This window comes from Dermacentor variabilis, chromosome 5 (assembly GCF_050947875.1).
Source record: "Dermacentor variabilis isolate Ectoservices chromosome 5, ASM5094787v1, whole genome shotgun sequence".
Classification (NCBI taxonomy): Eukaryota; Metazoa; Arthropoda; class Arachnida; order Ixodida; family Ixodidae; genus Dermacentor; species Dermacentor variabilis.
In genome coordinates this window covers 125,385,904-125,409,459 of record NC_134572.1, presented here as the reverse complement: position 1 = coordinate 125,409,459, position 23,556 = coordinate 125,385,904, and the positions used below count along the sequence as shown (strand labels likewise).

Genomic DNA, 23,556 nt, shown 5'->3' with positions numbered 1-23,556 from the left:
CAAAGTCTTTTCAGTTCAGTGGAGGACTTGAAAAGGGCCATCGTAACATGGCACATGTTACAGCCAAGCATCTTCCCAGCAGACAAAGACGTGAAACGATATGGCAAGTCCTTTCTCACAAACGTATTTTCAGTAGAAGGCACTCAGGGAGGTGTTGGTCAAAGTCCCAGAAAAAGCAACCTGAGTAGCTGCTCAACATACACCTATAGAGTAGGCATCGCTGAAGACAAGTGTCCAAAATTGTTTCCTGGCAACCGCACGGTTGCGTCGTAAACCATCTTAGCAGCTGTGCAGCTGAGGTTTTCTTAAACGCAAAGTGAATGTGCCAAGGAGGACAAGGGAGAGTTCATTGACCGAGCAGGCACTGGCATCATGGGCGATGAAGGTAACCTTGAGCTGACAATGCAGTCACTTCACCAATACCATAGGCCAATGGGTGATAGGCCATCGCATGAATGTGGCAAACTCCAAGTAGGCGGCGTGTCACAACACGGAAGAGGTTGCACTCAAATTGGTGCCCTGTGCATCTAAAAGATGCCTGTTCGTTCTGTGAGGACTGCACACTGCAGCCATCAGATAAGGCGGCAGAAAAATGCGGCACGTTGCCACCATCGACTACAGCATCTAGACCTTCAGACGCCTGCTGGTGCCACGCCAGCAATTTTCCATTAGGTGGGTGTCCATGAAGGTTGAGGTCCCGTGTTGGCTGAGCACTAGGCTGAGAGCACGCTTGTCCCTATTTTGCCAGTATGTACCCAGCGATTGCTCTCGTGTACAGCGGATGCTCTACCACAATGCTGTCTGTGGATCCGTGAAGGGTTGTCCATAGACCTTGAAGTATCTATGGGGCCCCTTTCGAGATGAGGACCACCATAGGTAGTCAAGCACGAGGCTGGGGAACATCTCTACCTATTTGAAAAACCGGTGGGTCACTGGCTTACCGTGCGCACATAAAGGCCAGTAAACATGACAGCACACAAATAACTACTGTATTTAAAGACCAAAGCTAGAGACAGGCTATGAGAGAGGCAATACAAATGTTGGCATATGTGTGTCCCACTGCTGCTACGTCTTCACTCAAAAAAAAAAGCAGATGTAGACTCCAAACAAAGAGTGCAAGCTGAAATTATGTCAACATCACGCAAAGCGACCAAATCGGAAAGAAAACGCAAAACAGTTACGCCTAACTTGCTTAGGGTGCATTTCTGCATGGTACTACACCAAACAATACAATGTCATATGACTGCTAATTTGACAACGGGGAATCGCAGATTAGGGACAAACTTACGTTGCATGTGTATGAGTTGCCTTGAAAGCTTGTAATTTGGAGGGTAGAGCTCGTCGAAGAGTTCATCACCGATGGTATACACTTCAGGTGTGGGGATGACCAGCTCTCCTGTATGACCAAATGCTTGCTGCGCTGAGATGGCACGCTGTAGGTGGTGTTCCTGCGAGACAGAACAAGAGCAACTTAGCTTGCATGCATTGTATATCATAGTTGACAAAATGGACCCAGCAGACTAACAAAGAAGTTTGCGTAAGCCAAGACTCGACAAGGGCCTGAAGATACTAGTGTACCTTGGAGGCACACAAACATTCTTAGTTTCCTTGCTGATATAAATGATCGTAATAATTATGCCCCCAATACCAATACCAACATTTTTTCCATGCCACTATCACTATGAGCAAGAAAAATTAAAAAAAAAATTGAATTCTCTGTAAAAAAGGCCTTCACAAAGCATATTTAATATACTAAAGCAAAGTTATGCTTGAAAGCATAGAAATAAAAAAAAAGAAGGATTGTCTCAAACTATGGGCAACCAGAATAACAAGCTATTCACATGTTATCTGCCATGCCCTGTTATTTCCATTTTTTCCCACTGAGTGAAAAGCGATACTTGAAAAACACGGCGTTCGGTACTTTCTTTGCACTACAGGTGGGCGCTGGTGACACTGAGGTTATGCATTTTTGTGTCACATGAATGCAAGAATCTTTTTGATGTATCGCAACTGCATTTGGCCTCCTCAGCTATCGCCCAGCGATCAATGGTGGCGCAAAAAGCGTCAGCCACCGTGCTGTCTCAGTATCGCATTTCAATCGCTGAGCATTGTACCTGGGTTTATCAGTGCATTTATGTGAGAATCAATTTCCCACGTGTAAATAAAGACAAGTGTAAGCATTGATGTATGCAAGTTACAAAAGCTTGTCGGCGGTTACATTGTGAATGTTTTCGACACAAATAAAATAACTGAAAAAAAAATTGCACACTGTCTTTTTTAAATTTATTTTTTGTAACATGCTAACAGCACTGAAACATTTCCCTTCAGCAGCAAAGACTGGCTAGCCCAGCCACCCATCTTATTCAGCAATGCATGCCTCATCGCACAGGTGATGAATATAATGCAAGGCAGTGGCTGTTTATGCATGTCAGTAATTGGAACAGTCATGAAACAGGAGACAGATTTCTCCGTAGGAAAGTTCAGCATCCCACAGCATCCTCTGGGCTCTTAGAGGGAACCCATATGGGGCTTCAGATTAATTATCGCCATCTGGTGTTGTTAAGCATGCACTCCAAGCTTGGCATCATGGGTCAGTATATTCAATCACTCCACACTCACTCCACAGGCATGAAATAGAGTGTTAGTGAGTGAGGGAGAGTACGAGTGGATGTGAGTATAAACAAGCGAGTGACAATGAATTTGAGTGGACGTACATATCTGATTTATTTATCTGTTACCTACATTTAACCCGAGGGCATTACAATAGTGGGGTTATAACTACCAACATTCGGTCTGCACCATGTGAGAGAGTGCATTGCATCGAAGTGGTACAGATTACCACATTCTTCGTGGAACACAATAACGAATAAAAGTCACAAACGGTGATTTTGAGTTGGTGTGAGTATGAATGTGGGTAACATGTTAGTGACTGTGAATGCCGGTAAGTGTGATTGGGCGAGGCTGTGAATGCAAGAGTTGGGGAGCATGAGTGAGCTGAAGTAGGAATGTGAGTGATGAGCACCAACGCATATGAGCAAGTACAAAGCCTTTAAAAATATTGATGAATAAGCACGAGCGAGTATCCACCTATCCTGTTGACCTATGCCAGGCAGACAAGCATTTCTTTCTTTCTGCCACCATAAGAACAGCTGCAATGGCAAGAACACAAAAGCACACACAGAAACACGCTTGGCCTTTATTTTTGTTTTTGTGTACCATATATACTCCTGTGATGGCTGCACCCGTGTAAGAGCAGCACCCAGAACTTTGTAAAAGATATCCCTCCAAAAATATATTTAAGAATTACACATGTCTAAGCCACAGCCTTGATTTTTGAGAGGTTTGGCAGTAAGAACCGTCGAGTGGCGCGAAAATTCTGAAGCTTTCTTTTTTTTAATTGGTGGCAAAACAAGGCAGCGGCACCCGAGTTTATAGCGCCTCAAGGTAGCAAAAGCACAGCTTCCAAGATTTAGCAGCTGCCTCTGAGATCCTCGGAGATGCTCCCGTAGCTATTCTGTGGGGCATCACCACTTATTCCAACCGGCAGATGATGCGCTACGGGAATATCCAAGAATAGTCAGAGCCAGTACAAGCACGTATTGTAGTTCAATAAAGGCAATTATCACCAAAAATATTTGCGAAAAAAAAAAAAAGTTTTTCTTCGTGTAATGGCCGCACCCCCGATTTCCCATCTTGGCAGGCAACAGAATAAAAGAGGCACATTGAGCTCAATTCTGAATTGTTTGACTGACACAAGGCAGTGGTTCCATTTATAATCGATGGATAAAACTAATACACTTTTTCGGACACACTAAGGAGTTCGCATGATGGTAATGGTCCAGATGCGTGCAATGGAAACACTTTTCAGGAGGATCAGAATACTCCCTTGCACTAAAAATTTATGGCGACAGCTTTGAGCTGCTTTACTTGTGCCCGAGAGTTTCACATCTAAATGAACACTCCAGTCAATTCTAGCAGGGTATCCGACCACGAGAAAGAACCCATGAATCCAAAAATTTAGATTAGACAGCAATTCTATGAATTTAAGAAAGCTTGAATGCCAATGTGTCAAATATCTGGAATCTGTATGGGTGCTCTCTACTAATTTCGGCCTGCTTCAAAGTCAACATGCATGGGCTCCCCTTTAATTTAGTATACAATGACCCATGAACAAGAACGAAAATGTATGCCAACATTACACAATGTGCAGACATAATTTATTTCATTACGTAAAACCACCTTCCTCATGCGGCCGGCCATTTCCCCAACTCTGGTAGTCGTGCACAGAACCATAGCATGCCAATCTCTCTTACTATCAAGCGTAAAAGTATGTTTCAGGACTATATTTATCCAATCAGAAAGAAAATGCAGTCATTCTTAACAGAGAGGATCGCGCCTAAAGAAAAAATGACTAACAGTTCCTTGCAAGAATAGTTCCTAGCTTTTGAAAAAATTAATTAAATTGTGAAGTTTTACATGCCAAAACCACAATCTGATTATGAGGCATGGCAGAAGGGGAGACTCCGAATTGATTTCGACCACCTGGGGTTCATTAAAATGCACCTAAACTTAAGGACACGGGTGTTTTTGCACTTTGCCCACATCGAAATGCAACCACCGTGGCCAGGATTCGATCACACTACCTCATGCTTTAGAAGCACAACACCAAAGCCACTAAGCAACCAGGGCGAGTTTTTCCTAGTTTCGGGAAAGGTGAATGATGTCAACATGGCATGGGCCAGAGACAGAGACTAAACCATCCGAGGTCAAATGTGCAGGCACAGCTATTTGAACGAACTGCTGATGCAGAATTGTGGCAATAATTCAGTCCCTTAAAATTTCCTATTCCCCTTTATTCTAACAGTGACACGACCTAAATTGACAGGCAATGTTGCATGCTGGAAAAGCACTGAAATGGCACTAGAGAGAAACTGCTTGAACAAATCACTCAGGCAAGTGAGCATCCACAACACATTCCATAAAATTTCTTCATAAGATTGGTGTTTTAGGTTCAATGAATACCAATAAAGTACAAATTGCACTTGTATGACTAGCTTCCCTGATGCTGCTCAACATTCAATTAATCAGTTTCGCATCACTCATCCCCAATCGCTTCCACTTTAAGAAGTGCACACACAGTAATAACTGTGATGAACCGTGCAAGCTAAGGCGGCAGCCATGTTGCTTGTGAACTGGAATGGTAACTGACCTCACTGCACGCCTACAACCAAAGCCTGACTGAACTGTTCTGAATTACTGTTTTGGCCATGGCTACATCCTGAAAAGAATAACTTGTAGCAGAAGCGCTCATTTGAGGCTATCGATCAATGTCCGGCAGGCCATTGTGCTCGAGAATGTGTAGGGGCATGTTCACACAATAGCCAAGTTCACACAATGTCTGACACACAATGCCCAAGTAGAGCAGAATTTGATGGCATTTTTGAAATGTGCTAGAGGTATGTGTACTTCAGAGAAGTGCTAAATAAATGCTTTTACATATATTACTTAATGCCCTTTCATTTGTCTTGATCATGAGTAGAATGTACTATTGAAGTAATTTTTGCAAAGCTGCAGGGCTAGTAATTGTATACTTCTTCTGTTAACAGCCTTTAAATAGCACTTTAGCAGACGATGAGGGCGCCTGGCAGATAGTGAATATGGTGTTTCCTAATCTCTGAGGAAACGCCTAGATACTGCGCTGGTTTTCAGAAATCCAGGAGGGGGAGGGGGGTGTATTCTGTAAGTGTCCACCTAGTGCACATGTCCATTTCGTCTGCTGCTGAAGTGCTGATTGGCTGGATGAAAGTGTCTCCTTCCGGCACATACCCCAGCCCAGCCAATCAGAACTCCAGCAGCAGACGAAATGAACATGTCCACTATGTAGACATTTGCATAATACCCCCCTAGGTCCTGTGTCACTGTCAGCAAGCAATAATGGTAGCATCGTTTTCTTTTTAGTTTTGGTATCAAAACATTTTTTTTTTGTAGCGTTTCGTGATGCTTCCACTTGCATTTCTAATGTAAAATACTGCACACTCTAATCTACCCTATCTGAAATTAGACATTTTATACAGTCTAATGCTTCCTTGCAGCACGCCTTGAAGCAGTTATGGGTAGTTGTTTGGGCAGGTGTTATGTTCTCAACACCTCAAAGTTACAAGTAGGCTATAATGGACGCTGTAGTCCTGTTTAATTTCGACACTTGATGGCTCTCGCTTTGATACCTCAATACACAGGCCATTTAGCACTCCATTTTCATGGAATACAACTGCCACAAATGGGAAATAAACACGCAATAGCGGTGACATCAACATGAAGTATGAGCTGGCTGCACATATACGAAACTACAGGTACCAATGAAGAAAATCAGGCAAATACATGACAGCCAGGTATAAAGTGATGAGCAGAACCTCTCCTTAAAACCATGTCCCCTGTTAACCCCTTTGATAACCTGTTTGGCTCTGCACTGTAACAATTGTGAAAACAGCCTTGCTTTCTTTTTAGAACGAGGGCTGCAGGAAATACAATTTGTAGGGTTCATAGTGATGTGATGATGTCTGGGCAAGATGCAGATAATCGATGCCCTGGTTAAAGAATAGAAATAAATAAATTATCACAACAGCCAAGCAACTTGAGCTGCAGTTCTCTGGCTAAGTATGCCATATTTTCAGACTCAACCACCAAGGTGACTTGGGCCACGAGTGCTATGCCCTTGTAAATAATACAACGGAACTGATTGCAGATTTTGTCAAATCTTTAACAAGAGTTGCTACCAAGGACCTTTCTATAAACAAGTAACTGAATAGACAAAGATAAAGGCAAAAAAGTATGTCAGTGGAAAGACTAGAGCGGAAGGATCAGACAAAGTGCAGGCACGGTACGCTGTATCACCAGCATCTTTTGAGAAATGAAGTGAAACTGAAGAAAAGGAAGAGCATGAATCTCAAGGGCAATTCACTAGTTTGAGTCTTTTGTTCCTTTAGGATGTAATCATGGCATTCACTGTTGCAATGTAATCCTTCTTTATCAATCAATAGTTATTCAGTCCTGCGCAGACACAACCGAAATTCACGACGTCACAAGGAACTAGTGAGGGAACTTCTTGGTGGCATCACTACACCATTTTCAATTTTGCATCTTTACTGGATTACCAAGTCTCCCCACTAGGGCAAGAGTGACATTATCTGCCCACCAGGGCATGTATTCCTAAACATTAAAAGCCCGTCACCTAGTATTGTTCATAAGAGCAAACTCCAGCTAATGGCAGAAAGTCCACCCACAAAAAATATTTATGAATTCAGCCCCAAAAGTGCGATTTACCAATCCAGATTCATTAAATACTCCTATCTAATGTTTCTTTAATTTTGACCACCTGGGCTTCTTCACCATGTGTCCGGAATCTAGTACAGTCTAGTACAGTGCTAAGAAATTCGAACATGATAATCGGCACGCATGGCTGCTGGCGTTTCTTTGTACCACCAGTGGGCATAAGGGAACCAAGCTGATGCTTTGTGCTACGATGATAGCGGGGGCCTTTGTGACTTACTGTGACTATAGTTTGCACCCAGCTAATACCCGGCACTCACCGGTGGCTGCTGCTCGCCATGCGGGCCGGTTACTGCGTTAGAATCGCTGAGGACTGTACATAAGTATTACTGCATTTCACCCCAATCAGAATGCCGCTGCAGCAACAGGGAATCAAAGCTGCAACCTCATGCACTGCAGCACAATGCCACTGCGGCTGAGCTATTATGGCATGTCAAGCAAGATATTATCCAATAGGTGAAGCGAATGATGCGTTTTGGGGATTTCCAAGGTCCTAGTTACAGTTACTGTCGCACTAAATGAGCAGGACAGATAAGGGGAACCAAGGGACTCAATTTTTTTGTTTACTGGTTACAACTACACGAAGCCAACAGACAATAAAGCCAGATAAATAATAAGGAAAGTGGAAATGAAAGTGGAAAAAAAGACAACTTGCCGCAGGAAGAAGCCCTGCGGCAAGTTGTCATTCACATGCACATCTGCACTTACACGTGTGATGATCCACCCCAGAGCTACTGCAGCAATCGTCCTCCCACACCCTTTCTTGGGTATTAGTGCATGTGAACCAGATGTAGCCTAGGGAGTGACAGCCAGTGCTACTCGCGGTCATAGGAGCAGACATCAAACATCCACAACTACACACTATATGTGCTCATACGTGTCAACCTATGGACATCACAATCCGTAAAATCCCTCCAAACAAACAATAGGAATGACCATGCTTTCTTGGCTGAATGCTGCCACAATCACTGTTTTCACCCGATAAATGTTCTAAAAGAAAAAGAGCCAAAGTTTGAACCTTTTTTTCCCCCCCCAACTGCGCTCCTCACACTGAGGCCTTATATAGGGGCACAAAGCACAAATTAACATCTCGTGTAGTGACTGTGTGAATGCAGTTGGGCTAGAATAGAAGTAGTAGTTATTGGAGGGCCCCAGAATTGTACAGAGCAGTTCCTCAAACACAAAAGCTGAAGAAAGGTTTATACAGCCATCCAGCAGTCATAGAGGAAACAGTGGTGTAAGGATAACGGCCAGAATATCTGAACTACTGCTTCAAACGTGTGCATGTGTGTGTGGTGGTGAACCGCATATTCATATAACAGGTGATAAATTACCGTATATACTCGTGCAAGGGCCGCACTTTTTCCATAAAATCTTGGATAGGTGCAGCGCTCACACTATGACGGCTCGCTAAAGTTTCATACTGTTTCCACAACTATAGCCGAGGGAAAGAGATGCACATATTACATAACGCTGCAGTAAATGGCCTCCGATGCCAGCCCATCGTCCCTGACCAGCGTGGACTCAAACAGGGCTCCCTTCTCAGAGGCAAAAGACGCCCGATCTGACTTTAAACGCTGCCAACACAGCTGAAATGACACCCCACAAAAAGAAATAATGGTGCACCGCCACCAGCCTGAACAGCGTTGACAGAAAAGCAGCTAGCGTCATCAAGAGGCGATGGCACTAATTTTGCTTTCCGGCAGGACATTCTGATTTCTCCCCCGAAAATTTTGCCCTCAAAGTGGGCATGCGGCCTCTACACAAGTATATATGGTAAAAGGGACACCAGTGAGCAGTGCTAAGCTCGATGGGTAAATCACATTTCTAAAACAACAGACATACGTCTTACCATGACAGAAGTCATTGCAAAACAAAAAGAGATGCAAAAACAAGAAATGGTGCTGGCATCCCCATAAGTCCCTGCACCAGCTTCTCATGTTGTATTTTGAGACCGTATGCTCGCACCTAGTTGACAGTTTATTGATAAACAGGGATTGCACAGCATTCTGAGGGTATGAGACTTAATTCAGCGAGTTTTGAAAACAAATTCTGGCCAAAGTTGGCACAAAAATTCATGAATACTCTGAAATCTGCGACATCACACTAACGTACCGGTGGGAAGGTTAAAAAAGGAAAACATTCCCCTTCACTTTTCTCTCCAAATACAAACTTTTATGCACAATTTAAATGAAAATTGAGTCTTGAAGGAATACATCAAACTACATGAATTCAGCATGGCTATTCAATGCCCCTCACTCATAAAACAAGCTGTGTTAGTAGGCTCAGACTGGATGAGATTTTTGGACGCACATTGCAAAAAGGTCCCCAGCAGAAAAACACTGACATGGCCCACAGAGAAGAAGACACACAAGAAAGCGCTGGTTTAGTTGCTAGTCATGCGATTAGCTCAACCTTACCGCAATTGTTTTTAGTAAGTTGCATTGCTGTGTTGCTAACCGGCCACATTTACTGAAAGCGGAAATTTAGTATGCAGAAAGCAATGTAAAAGTAAAAGATACAGGGCAGTACTGTTACTATCAAATTTATAAAGCAGCTCCCCATGTCATAATTTGACACAACCACAAACTAAAGCTTAAGTTTGTTGCAATAAACTGCAAGGTGGTACATGTGGTAGTGCAGTACCAAACAATGCCTTGTGGCACATAAATACCAACTGACCCAAATTTCAGTTCTGCAATGCACTCCTCTGAGCCACTGCCTTAGTTTTCTTGCCAACAAGAAAACTGAGGCAACAGCACATCAAAGCGAAAGACACTCTAGCACTCTCCGAGATACTAACACCTAATCTACCAGATACCAAGCAAAGATTGTGATGTGTCCCACATTGTGCAAGACTGGAAACTGAGGATACCACTTCTGCAGCACCCGAATGGTGTTGAAAAGAAACAGAAGCTTACACGCCTTGGCTTGAACATCACAAAAGTGCAAGTCATTGTGTTGAGCAGGGTTTAACTGCCATATTCGCAACACAAAAGCATATTTGCTTGTCTGCTTGCTTAAAACGAAATTGTGTATTCAAGTGACCACACAGAAAATAAAACAGGTGCGGTAATCCCCGCAAGATTCACTCTGGCACATTGCTATACCTTATATATAGGTAAATGGGTGCTTCTTTTGTTGTTTTTCACTAATAACAAAAAAATTGTCGAGACAATTAAGTAAAGTGTTTCGTTTCTCTTTTGTCTCCTTCTTGTGAGAGCCCACTTTATTTTTCACGGAAAGAAGATTTACACAGCAATAAGGAGGAATGTAAAAATAAAACTTCTACCCAACAAATCCTGGCAGCTCTCTTTGTAGAGAACGAACAAAATGCATGAGAAACATATTAGTAACACAGTTTCTGCCACAGTCTGGGTACTGCAGAATATGAGCAAAGGATGTTCTGACATCATTTTGCGTTTTCTCTCCTTGCAGACCATTGACAATATGCCAAGGAGGCTCCAAGAGCAGTAGTTATCCACTAGCAAGCATTTAGTCCGTGACCTACCAATAATACATATTGCTGAATGCTTTTTAGAAGTGTCTGCAGTCACTTTTTATATAATGTAAGCCCCTTGAAACATTACACGTTTCAAAAAGTAAGAAAATCCAAAATTTCATGGGCGCTGCAACTGCACCATCACTTACCACGCCAAACAGTTGCAACAAGCAAACATACAACACGTAAAATACCCCTCAGACAGTACTTGGTGGTGTTATAAAAAAGAAAAAGCATGTTAACAACTGCAAGCTTTGGAATAAATCACAGATGCTATGGTATTCAAAGCACAAATGTTGCTTGCAAATCACCAAAAGTATTTTTCCCTTTCCCTAATTCAGATGAAACATTTTTGTTGATTGCTACCTGTGCCAGGCATATTCCTTTCTATGGAAGCAACAGCCAGTGATTTCACTGTGTGCAGCTAAAAATGCCTTGAAAACAACATCTTCTCAAGGTGTCACCAAGCTCTTATTTACAAAGCAGTGTAATAGGCTGGGATTCTTGAGCAAAGCTGTATTTTCAGTGAGCTGGAGATCCCTCTTTGATACACAAGCTACAGTGCTTAAGGAAGCCTAGATCATAAACACTCCTGTGAGCCTTGTTTATCTAACAATATGTGGTGCCTTTTTAAGCTTCAATTTTAAATAACTGTGGGGTTTAGTATCCCAAAACTGCACACTGGGTTATGAGGGATGCCGTTGTAGAGGGCTCTGGATGTGTGATACACACGTATCCTTCTATTCTGCCTCCATCAGAATACGACCTCCGCGGTGGATGATCGAAATTGTGACCACGTGCTCAGCAGCAAGATGTCATGGTCAACGAGCCACTTCAGCAGGTGTTTTTTTTTTTTCATGTTACTCGTGCTGTTGGTGTTAAATAAGTAAACTACTTCTTATTACTAATTTCTTGACACAGGTAATGGCTGAAAATACCGAAGCGGAGCATTACTGTTTCTGCATGAAGGTTAAAAAATCGAGAAAGACCCCAGCAGGTTTTTCAAGAGAACTTGCTGTTGGTCTAGCTACTACATGATAATAGAATGGTAACAATGTAAAAAAACCACCACAGCTACCTTGTAGAAACACTAGTTATGCTAAATTATTTCAGACTGGACCAACCTCTTAAAGCTCTACTTGCATTTCTTTGGCATAAGATAGAGCCTTTCAAAACTATATTAGCAATTACATAGTGGAAGAATGCTTTGTGATTACAATGCTTTGTCCATTTCATGCTTTCACAACTCTAACTGCAGCTATATTGTGTGGGAAAAAAGTTGGGTATTAGAAGGAAAATGATGGCCAAGCCTTCTTTTTCTTGATCTTTGCAACCAAACATAGCACTAATGAAATCAGCTTTATGTAATAGATTACAGGGCAAGGAAAGCTCACAAGAATGTCCAAATTGAGTTACTGCAGAATTTCAAAACCATCATAAATGTTTTTTTTATATTGATAAACAATGAACTAGCACCGAGCAGATGCTGTAAAATTTTATGATGCTGTGCAGAGCCAGTGCAAGAACTGCTGTTGATTTATGCATCCTGTCCGACTTGCTAAGCCTTCAGCAATTGTAGGCTACCGGTAGTTGCAAACACATAATCTGCTGTCTATTAATCTAGATTCACCTTTATCACTTTTAGCGTTCCTCCACATTTCTTTCCCCTATGCTTACAGGCCTTGCTCTCAATGCAACGTTTAACTTTCCTGACCTCTTCAAACAGATACATTTTGTGACTAAGTGTGCACTGTAATACCGCTTTGCACTCAATTTGGCAGTTTCTCTTTAACAAGAAGCCTCTAAATAATGTCTAGTTTGCTCAGAGCACCTCAAACAATGTACTTTGACAAATAAATGTGAGGTTTGCCGTGAAACATGGCCAAAGATGTCACAAGTTATTTTCAATAAATACGGTTATTCAATCGTGCTGATGCAATGATGCATGGTATCCTTCTGTGACAATGGCGAATGGCACTATCATACTGGTGTCCTGATACATTAAATTTCAGCACAGCCTTGTATAGGCTGCCACACAAGGTATACATGGTCTGCCTGTTTAGACATATGCATAGGCACGTCGTAACCAGACCAGATGTCTCAAAAACAGCGCCCCTGTCAAAAGTTCATAGTAGTTTCGAAAGTCTTGTTAGACAAAATGTTCCGTGCAGCTGTGTGATTATCCTTCATTACTAAAAAGGGAAGACTTTCCGTGATTTGAAGGCACCGTACTCAAAAGTCGCAGTCAACTCACCTAGCATGTTCCAAGAAAAGCAATACTAGGTGCAGCTACCAAACTGAAAACATTTTAGGCATTCGAACTGCAATAAGTAAATTCTCAATGCATGCTAATCTATAAGAACCCCCTCCACACACACACACAAAAAGAATACAATGAAAAGTAATCAATGGCAATGAGCATAAAAGCCTTCCTTTAAAATTGGTAAAGAATGCGTATTCATGCAGTTATCAAGCCAAGCTAAGCATGAAAGCAATGTTCAGAGAAACATGAAAAAATATCTGAACATGCAGCACCCCACTATGTCACCACAGTTAAAGAGAGTGGACAGGCCGAAATATTTTCAACATTCAATAATTTATTCCGCACAATGTGCGAGCTTTCATGACTGTTTTGTGTGTGATATTGCTCATTCCACCACTTAGTGAATCATTTTTTTTCACATCTCCAAACGAACAAAAAGCTATGTTAGTGTTTGAACATCAGATTATCTGCCAGACATTGAAAAACATGTCACGAGCACAGTAAATGCTTTAAAAACAAGTAACTATGCTCAATGCTCTATATATTCCTGAATACTATGCATACTGCAAATTCGTGTTTTGAACTAAGCAAGTGAATAAGGTAACATGCACGTGAGGGGCATATGTGTGCAGTGTAGTGTGTATCAACAGCTGATACTTACAAAAATAAATTCACACGCACGATACCTCTTAGCAACTACCGATGTGTCACTGTTTATTTAGAACAATTCTTAAAATGGGACCGGCGAAAAACCATGATCTGTAACATAGAAAAACTACTTCCACAGGTTGTCGTCTCTCTTTGTGCGTTGTAAATTCGAGCTGCCTGTCAAAGCTGAACACAAGTAAAATTATCATCGAAACGGCTATTTAATGAAATTTGGAAAATCAAGGAGCAGGATAAATAATACAGCCACAACAATCACGATATAAACTAACACAAACGGCAGTCCAGTCGAGCAAAACACAAAAAATACACAAGAAAATCTGAATACGAGTGTCAGATTAATCGAAACACAGTGTCAGCGCACACGAAACGCGCTAGTAGAATCAAATAAGCCACATGCTTGCATTGTTTACGTACGTAAACAACACCAACAAACAAGACCTGCGAGGTCTCACGCGTGTCCTTTTAAGTTCTACTAAACGGTCACCTCATCAAGGGTACTAGAGACTAATCATCGATTAAATTTGTTTTTTTTTTTTCAATATAACGAGCCACTTTAAAATAGCATGTAAACAAAACACGGCTGCTGAAGCCGATCACCATCGCTTACAATGCAGCGAGTGATTTAGAACCAGCTTAAATTAGCACGATATGACAGGTTCACAAAAAATTTTAGCATACCGCGATGTATTTTACTCGAGCCACGCGGTACACAGCCTACACCGACGTCTAAACTTGCTAAAACTTGGAAAGTGTGCGCGCACACTCATCCAACAGCCGCAAGAAAACATTCTTGGCAACGTGATCACGAAGTTATCATGAACGTGAATAAACTGATACGGCGCAAGGCAAAAATAAATACGAGGAACCGTTTATTCAAACACCGTATTCAAACCAGAACCACATGTCACACACGGAGCACCGCGCTCGCCGAGCGGTTGCGCGGCACTGTTTACGCGATGCTCGAGCACTAACTGTAAACAACAAACGGCGCGAACAATCGGTCGTGCCGTCATAACGCGTCACACAAGTTTTTAAACACACAACGTCCACGATGCAACGACATCCATCGCGAAACGTGCAGAGCAAAACACCGGAGAGCGGTTTAACCACCCGCCATTGCATGTCAGCAACCAATCAGGACTCAGAGTGGATTCTTTGTGAAATCTACTCACGCATTCTTCCTCTTTTTCCATTCCCGTTGGCATTTGAGGCACTGCTCTGTTGATCGCAGCAAAATCCGGAAGATCTGGGATTTCTTCTGACCGGTATATGGGCATGGGCTTCGAGGCGTCGAGCGCCCGGGCGCGGAACGAGAGCTTGCTCATCTTTGCGAGTGGTTCTTAGTCCTCGTAGGAGAACCACGAGGCCACGCGATTGCAAGGCAGATAGCAGTCCAAAAAACCCGTGTAAACGGGTTTTTATGGTTCAATTAGAAAGAGTAGAGTTTCTAAGTTTAGTCCATGGTGAAGCTGGGTATCTCACCTCCATGAAGAATGCATAATAAGCGCTTTACTCGAAGGTATAGAGGAAATTTTTCAAAGACCATCATGGCGGACGACAGCCATGCAATCCCATCAACCTCCTCGAAGTTGACGATGCACCTAGTGACATCTGTTACGCTGAATCGGAACTGCGAAAATATTGTTTTTAATGAACTTTCAAACTTTGTACCGACTTTCTTCAAAATTATTGCTCATAAAAAGACCAACTAGTGAATTCGTAATTTTTCCGGTTACGCTGTAATTTTTTTACGGCTCGCTTTACTGTACGAACACTTTTGTTTTGCTGAGTAACTTCGTCTCCGATGGGTGTTGCGCACGAAGTGTGTTGTTTACGACAGTTCCAAGTTGCATATTTTGGGTCATAAAGTGTACGCGATATAAGTGTCGGAAATAATTTTAATGGAAACACATATTGTAACTACACATGCGCCTTTTAGTGCTCATGACATTTGTTTCCGGTGTTCTTTTTTCTTTCTCAGGACCGCGCGACCGGACCCGCCCGCACATTTGAGCGCTCTCCAGCGCGCTTCGGCGGTGGCGCCATCTCTGAAACATTGTGCAAAACAAGTCGTCACGCGCGCCTCGTGGAGAGGGCTGGGGAATGTGCGCTGCTGCAGACCCGCAGTGGGCCCGATAAAGGCGTAGTTCCCCACCCCGATCAAAAGGCTGATTGTTTTCGCTCTCGGCGCCTTCACCCCGAAAGCATGCGCCGAAAAGTGCGCGCGCTTTCTGCCGCGCGCGTTTTCTTTTATCTTTCTTTTCTCCTCTCGTCGTTCTGACTGTGCGCTCACGAGTCGATTTGCTAATGAAGCGCTCTGAAAAGCGCAGCTCATTCACAAACATGCAAAGCTTGTCTGGCTTCAGAGCGCCAGAATGACGCGTTTTTGTACATATTAAGGGGGGAATGGGGGATGGGGTGGGGAAGCAAGCTTTACGAGTAGAATTCGCGCTATATGTATAATATTGCGATAGTTTAAGGAACTTTAAAGCGACCGTTAGTACTTTATTGGACTTCAGAGTGACGCCGCGCCTGTAGCCGCGCGAGAGAGAAGGGAGCGAAATGCTGCGCGGCTGACTTCAGTTTGTTGTGGCGAATGTCAAGAAGGTAAAAGCGGATGAAAACGAGAAAGACACTGTATGGCTGGCTCACGGTGGGCTGGATTGGGCTGCATCAGTCGCAACATAGGTCACGTTCGCGTGGTAGGCAAATCCTCAATAAGCCATTTTGTTTCCTTTTAAATAAAACTTCATGTTTCGTACAGGCTTCATACAGGCTACTCCTTCAATGCGCACTGATGTCCACTTGAGTCAGATGGTGAGCAAATACTGGCATAAACCCGCATGTGCAAACGACAACTTCCTTTGATAAGAACATTTCGTTATATATATATATGAAACGGCACAGGTATAAAAGCCACTACTCGCGCCCTTGCGACAACAAAATTCATTCAAAGTCTAGTGCAGCGCTTTGTGGCATAACGAGTTACATATATCCGTTTTGGGCGAAATTTATGCGGCAAGTTGGAAAGTTCCTTACATTCTTTAATGCGTTCGTTTCTTCTTCCTCTTTTTTTTCCCCCTTCTTCTCCAGAGTGTCATCGCAGTGAAGCGTATTTATTCGCGTTCTGTTTTATTGCTGCTGTTAGATTTTAGATAACTAACGATTTCCCCCGAGGTTCTTGCACACCCGCGTACTCCGCGCACTTCCTGACGAGCAGCGAATTAATGCCTCGCATATGGGCACGAAATGTGGGCGCGAACGCATTAAAAGGAACAGATAGCAAAAACAATGAGGAGAAAGCAGCAGTTACGCCGCACAATATATATATATATATATATATATCAGCTGTTTATCATGCATATGCAGCATTACAAAGTTTGCCTGTGCGCGCTGCAGAAGCCCAATGCGTAAACAAGAGCAAGCGTAAATGACGCACCGGCCTTCAGTCATACGATCCAGACGATCGACCGGTTTCCACGTGATGCAAGCGGTTGGCTGTGTACGAACGCGCGGAGCTTGTAAGCGCCGCGCCATTTAGTGTACACGTGAACAAGCCACTTAAAAGCATTTATAACGATATATCGCTTATAACGATCAGCCGCTCCCAGCGGTATCAACTTTTGCGTTGTCGCAATAGAAAATTAAATTTCACATAGATGGTAACGGCGAGGTTACAGCGCCACGCCTGAGAAACAGCCATCGTATTCCGTGTTTGCAAAATCTCTTGTTAAAAAATCGAACGACATGGTGAATCGAACGGCTGGGTGAAGTAACGGCAGTGCTGCTGTTAGTTTTCGTAGGGTTTATATATATATATATATATATATATATATATATATATATATATATATATATATATATATATATATATATATATATTCGTATCTTCGTGAGCTACGGAACTGGGTGTGCAGTGGCCTAGGGGCACGTGACTCCGCAAGCTATGTTGCGAAATGGGGGCAGTGCATCTGCCACCCGCCTCCAGGGTCAATTACCCCCCTCCCCCCCCCCCCCCCTAATATAGCAAATTGAGCCTGAGTTTCACAATAACACACACAAGAAAAAAAGAGTATACGAGGGCAGGATCGGCTCCCCGGCTTCCTACCCCTCCCAACCTTCCGCCCCCACACCTCTCAAAATAACCTTCTGGAGGCCCTGTACAGCTGTGCTTTTCGTGTAGACGGGAGCAGACGCATCCATTGAGTTGCGGGCGGTGCCAACGAGTTTTGGGGTCTAGTTAGTGTCGTTACGACAAACTAGACTCAATTTTCGTCAAACACAAAACTATAATATGGTGGCAAACTTGAAGATATCTTCTGTCGGTAATTTTCGTTCGCTGCGGTGTATAATGAAGTAATATGGTGACAATGAGCCAACAAATAGTCGAATCATTTTTTTTTTTTTGCATGCAATATATAGAGCCAGCTTCTAACGAGCAACCCGATGCATGAAGACTCTTTCGATTTACGCGTGCAGCTTAGTGAACTTTGGCATGTCGTGAATAATGAATTCGATCAGTATGCGAGGGTTCGTTATAAAGCGAAGAGAGAGAGAGAGAGAGAGAGAGAGAGAGAGAGAGAGGCCCAGCGATCGATCACTGAAGACAAGGCATACACACTGTTGCGGCGTCAAGGGTACTGTTTACACGAGCAATTTTCAAAGTAATTTCTCAAGTAGCAAGTGCTCACCCTTATACCGAACATGGTTTTCAATGTCGTTAGGTGACATAGCAAGCCCCTACGGTTCATTATTTTGAAACGAGCAACAACCCTTGAAACCTCCAGATTCACACAGCAACGACGTTTTGTGACGAATCTATGACCGAGCCAAGATCTGTACCTCACTACTGCAGTATCTATCCCAACAGGCACGTATATTTTTTGTTCAGAATCATGTGATTACTTTGGCAGCTTAAGAAGGATATAGCTGCTGGCCTGAAGCTGAAAGGAGTGACATGATATTTTCCTTTACTTTTTATCAATTTTATAGAGGTGTTCTTGGAATACCTACCAGTCACGAAAATTATTTTACACCTGTTTTTTGGTTTGGCTTTAACATACATGTTCAAGATGCTACGCCATTATGGCTGACGATGTCATTACTCAAGTTCACTCATCTGGTTTCACAAACGTAATCAAAACACCAGCACGATTATTTGGTCAGCCTTAAACACACTATATCTGCTTATTACCAGCTCTTAAATTGTCTGTGATGCTGTGATCATAAGATACAACAATAATGTCCACATTGTTCAATTGTTATGTTTTATGATCCTATAGGAGGAACGACCAGAAAACGCATGCAGACTTACTCGATGGGCAGATGAAGAAGCTTTAGAAGTTTTCAAGATGTATATTTGAGGACAAGATTTGTATTGCGTGTGTGAAAAAAAGGAATACGAATGACGAGTGTTTGAAATTTCTTGTTATGTCCACATACGTGATCCACTTTCCTTTTGAAACTCTCAGACTGTCGATAAAGGTAAGGAAGCCGTGAGTGATACTAGGACATAAAAAAACAGAAACAATAAAACGAATGAAACACAAAATTAAACTATTTAGGGATTCCCTTACGCACATAAAAAATAAATCATGCTGCACTTGGGAATTTCGAAACAGAAACAAATTAAATGCTGAGCATCGATGAGCAGAGAGTGCCTGCATTGAGAACCTTTTTTCTGACATTCCAAGCAAGCATTCCACTGTGGCGTGGAATATTGTAAATAACTTTCTGTGTCACGCAAAAGAAAATGTATTTCCTGAACAAATAATAACTCAAGGTAGCGATGTGCTTGCCATTCAAGGCTTTGGAGACCTTATATATATATATATATATATATATATATATATATATATATATTTTGTTGCCGACACTACAAGGGCTACCAACCGTGTAGTTTGTGAGGACTCAACTAGCATTTGCGCTAAAATAAGTGTGTTTCGTGAGCCAATAATACAGAAGGCTGAAGTATGCCGGACGTTTATGTCTTTAAAAAGTAGTAGCGCTTTAGACATCCATTACCCTACAAGTAGGACCAATCAGACCTGCCTTATGAATGAATGAATGAATGCACTTACCTATGCATTCCTTCTAAAAAAATCTGGTGATTTTCCGACTGATATAAAAAGAAAGATTCTGGGGTTTCGGTTAGGTAAATATAGAGCGTTTTCTATAACACTCTTATTCACAAATAAAGTTTCTAAATGATATTGCATTATAGATTTAACGAGTACTTCGATAAGATTAAACTCTTCTGAGACTCACAGTTTGGTTTTAGGAAAGGAAGGTCAACAGAACCAGCAATACATAAACAAAGACAGTGCGTGTTGAAGGAACATAGAAAGCAAACTAATACCTATCGCTTTATTTATCGATTTCAGTAAAACATTTCATTCCCTTGACCATAAAATTATAGTACATCGGACGTCGGTCGATGGGGTTAGAAGGAAACCTACCTCACTTGTTATAGCACACCTAACCAATAGAGGTGAATGGGTGCGTATCGAAAAATTCGTCTTTGCTACCCGTAATTATAGGTGTACCCTAATGAAGCGTGTTGGGCCCTCTCTTATTTACTGTTTACATAGATAACGTTGTGAATATTGATGATACTTCTCGTACAATGTTGACGGGAGGAAACTAAGTGGGCTGTGCAGACGCATCGTTGCTTCCCGCCCTTTTATTTCCGCTCAACAAAACAACATGCTAATCTAATTGGCCCAACAGTCAATTATATTGATGATACTGTAAGGCTTATTTAATACGGCGACGATTGCACCACTCTCTCTGGTCCCAATGCTAATGTACAAGGAACCAAATGTAATGAACTACTACATAAACTTGTTCGATGGCTCCCATCATACTTATTAAATTTTAATCACCTCAAAAACAAAGATCATAGCCTTTCGTGAAATAAATAAATAAATAAAGTTGATCAGAGATAAGAATGCAAAGCATGCCGAGGAAGATAATATATTTAGTTTCACGGCATGCCATACATTACTCCGCGTTTAACTTTCGGAATCCTACGTGAGGTATCCCCATTTTGAATTTACGTAAATGCCTGGCATCAGTAACGGGGGCGATATCACTTTATTGCGCGCTTGCTCCATTAAAGCTCATGTATGAAATACATTGTGTTTTGTTTGTCTCTCGATTTAATTTTTACGGCTTTCCATGGTTAACAACGTTTCAATCGAACGTACAAAATATTTTAACATTGCAGGAGAAAGCTATTCGCCACGTTTGTAGACTTGACCGCAATGCTTCCACACTGCTTCCATTCCAACCATGTGGCGTAATCAGTGTAGCAAACATGTATGAATTTCCGCGTTATATTCTCTCTTTATTTTTCTAATGCCAATTTCAGGCATTTTTCTCACGGAAACATCAGCCTTACGCTAATATAGACTGCTCGCAAATACAAGGAACATAACCACGTGGAAAACCGCCCCGTTCTTGTAACTTACAAACTACAAATGCTAAAGCACAACCCCTCGATTTTGAGTAAACTTAAAAACACGTGCGACAAACAAAATTTCACAGCTGCGACGACTTTTCGCACAGAATGATCAGATCTTGCTTTCTTATTTTACCTTCATCATCTGCTACGACGAAATATATTTCTTAATTTTAAGTTTTCTGCAAAAATAGTACGTACCGCTTCATCGGTTGTTCTTATATTTTTTAAGTGGCTATTTCTATTATTTCGAGAGTCATTGAGAGTGTAAACGCTGTTTGTTTCTTTTGTATTCGTGTAGTACTATGTTCTTCACCGCTAATTTCTGTACCACACGTACTGCTTTGCCGCACCTGCCTTGTAGCGTCTACCTGGGCCTCCGTCAAACTGTGCAATACAGCTCTTAGCTGGAACACAGCCAGAGGTACATACTTGGTAAATAAAGGTGTTATTGTATTAAACTTTTCTTTTTCAGATTCTTATGTGTGGTAAATAAAGGCCTCAGTTGCAGAAACCACAGAAAAAAAAAAAATACTGGCTAGCCTCGGAGCGCCCAGAATTATGTACTCCAACAGCTTTTCTGCGAACCAGTTTCGGTTTCGGTTCCACAGGAGGCGTACGCATCGCGCGCAAGCGAGCCGGAAGAGAGTGCGAAAACAACACGGTGGTGTTTCGCTCCCACGTGACCACTTTCGGCGTCATGACGTCGCGTACGTCTCCTGGGAAACGAAACCGAAACTGGTAGGCATATAATGAATTATTCAGGGTGCTCTGAAAATTGCCAATATTTTTTTCTACGGTTTCGAGGTCTAGGACCTTTATCTAACAATAAAAAATAATTAAATGACAAGTTAAAAAATGTCAGCTGTCAAAAAAGACAGCGAGTCACGGGCGACACCTCAATGGAGTATCAACAGATATATTCAAAGTTGCATAGACTCTGCCACACACGCCTCGCGCGTAAAAGCATGAGACTCGAAGAGAGAGATAGAAAGAGAGAGAAGAGGATGCATAGAAAGGCAGGCAGGTTAACCGGAGGTAGTTGCGGTTGGCTACCCTGCACGGGGTGAAGGGTAGCCTTGCAGCGGATCATCGCCATTTTTCAGCGTATCTCACTGATCTTGCGTATCGATATCGTTATGCGAAATTGTGAACAGTTGCATGAATTTTCTTTTCCTTTTATCCTTACTTTTGAGCTGCATTTTGTGTGGTTGTGTGCGTTTCTTCACATACACCTATTTTTTTCCTCTTGAGTGCTAGATCTTGCAACAATATATATATATATATATATATATATATATATATATATATATATATATATATATATATATATATATATATATGTTTTTGTTTTAACAATGTTCCTGTGTGCTGCTGTAGATATGAGTGTCCCTTATTATTTTTGTTGAATGACATTGTTCTAACCTCAGTGTTTACGTGTTATTACTGTGTCGACGTTATTAACAAGTTGTAAGTTATGTGCATCACTGCTGTCAAGTGAAAACAATGCCCCCATGTCCTTGTCAAGCCGTGCAGCACGACACACAGCTAGGACCGTTCCGCACGCACGTTGGAAAACACAAGATATTATAATTCTATACAAAATTTGGTCTCTAAATATGGACCTGGCGTCATCAACATTATCGCGATGTCATGACAGAGCATGTCATGACAAGTGGCGTCCAACTGACTCCCCAACGACCACTGGTGGTAGAAGCTAATCTCCACCTAAGGTCTTGCTTTGGTTAACTGCATGTGCCGGAAGTGATTGCGGAGCTAGAATAACGTCAAGGACACCATGTGTTGGGCTCCGTTTATACACACCGACGTCGTGTACAATGTTAAGTATGATAACGCTGCTGAATTAAAAAAAATAATAAAGAGTACTACGCGCGTTTCTTTACGCTGCGGTCGCGTGTGGCAGCCGCAGCGATCGCAGCAACGGAGCGAACAGGGAAGGAAAGTTCATTTCACATGACGGTGATCACCCTTATTGTCCGACTAAGATTCTTGGCATAGCACACTGGTGCGTGAGGCACCTGAGCGTGAAGCTACCTGCTCGGGAATTAGTGAAGGTTCACATTGGTTACCAGTTAATTTTTAATGCGTTTCATATATATATATATATATATATATATATATATATATATATATATATATATATATATATATATATATATATATATAATCATAGGATAGCCGGCGCGGATACCTTGGATACGATAGGAGCACTTTTAAATTTTAAAGCAACACCTTCCCGTGAAAGCAGGAAACGTTTCCATCGAGAGACTGCTCGCAAATAAACATATATTTTCTACGAGATAGCCTTATACT

General features: G+C 42.1%; 1 protein-coding gene across 1 annotated transcript in view; it reads right to left on the bottom strand.

The window, feature by feature from the left end:
• The window catches only part of E(Pc) (Enhancer of Polycomb), an 87,147-nt gene extending 71,791 nt beyond the window's left edge, over positions 1 to 15,356 (bottom strand). The window contains exons 1-2 of the mRNA XM_075693482.1: positions 14,933 to 15,356; positions 1,289 to 1,448 (exon numbers count right to left, since the gene is read on the bottom strand). Coding sequence (XP_075549597.1) covers positions 1,289 to 1,448; positions 14,933 to 15,085 — 313 coding nt within the window. The 5' untranslated portion in view covers positions 15,086 to 15,356. The remainder of the gene's footprint in view (positions 1 to 1,288; positions 1,449 to 14,932) is intronic.
• Positions 15,357 to 23,556: the final 8,200 nt, after the last annotated feature.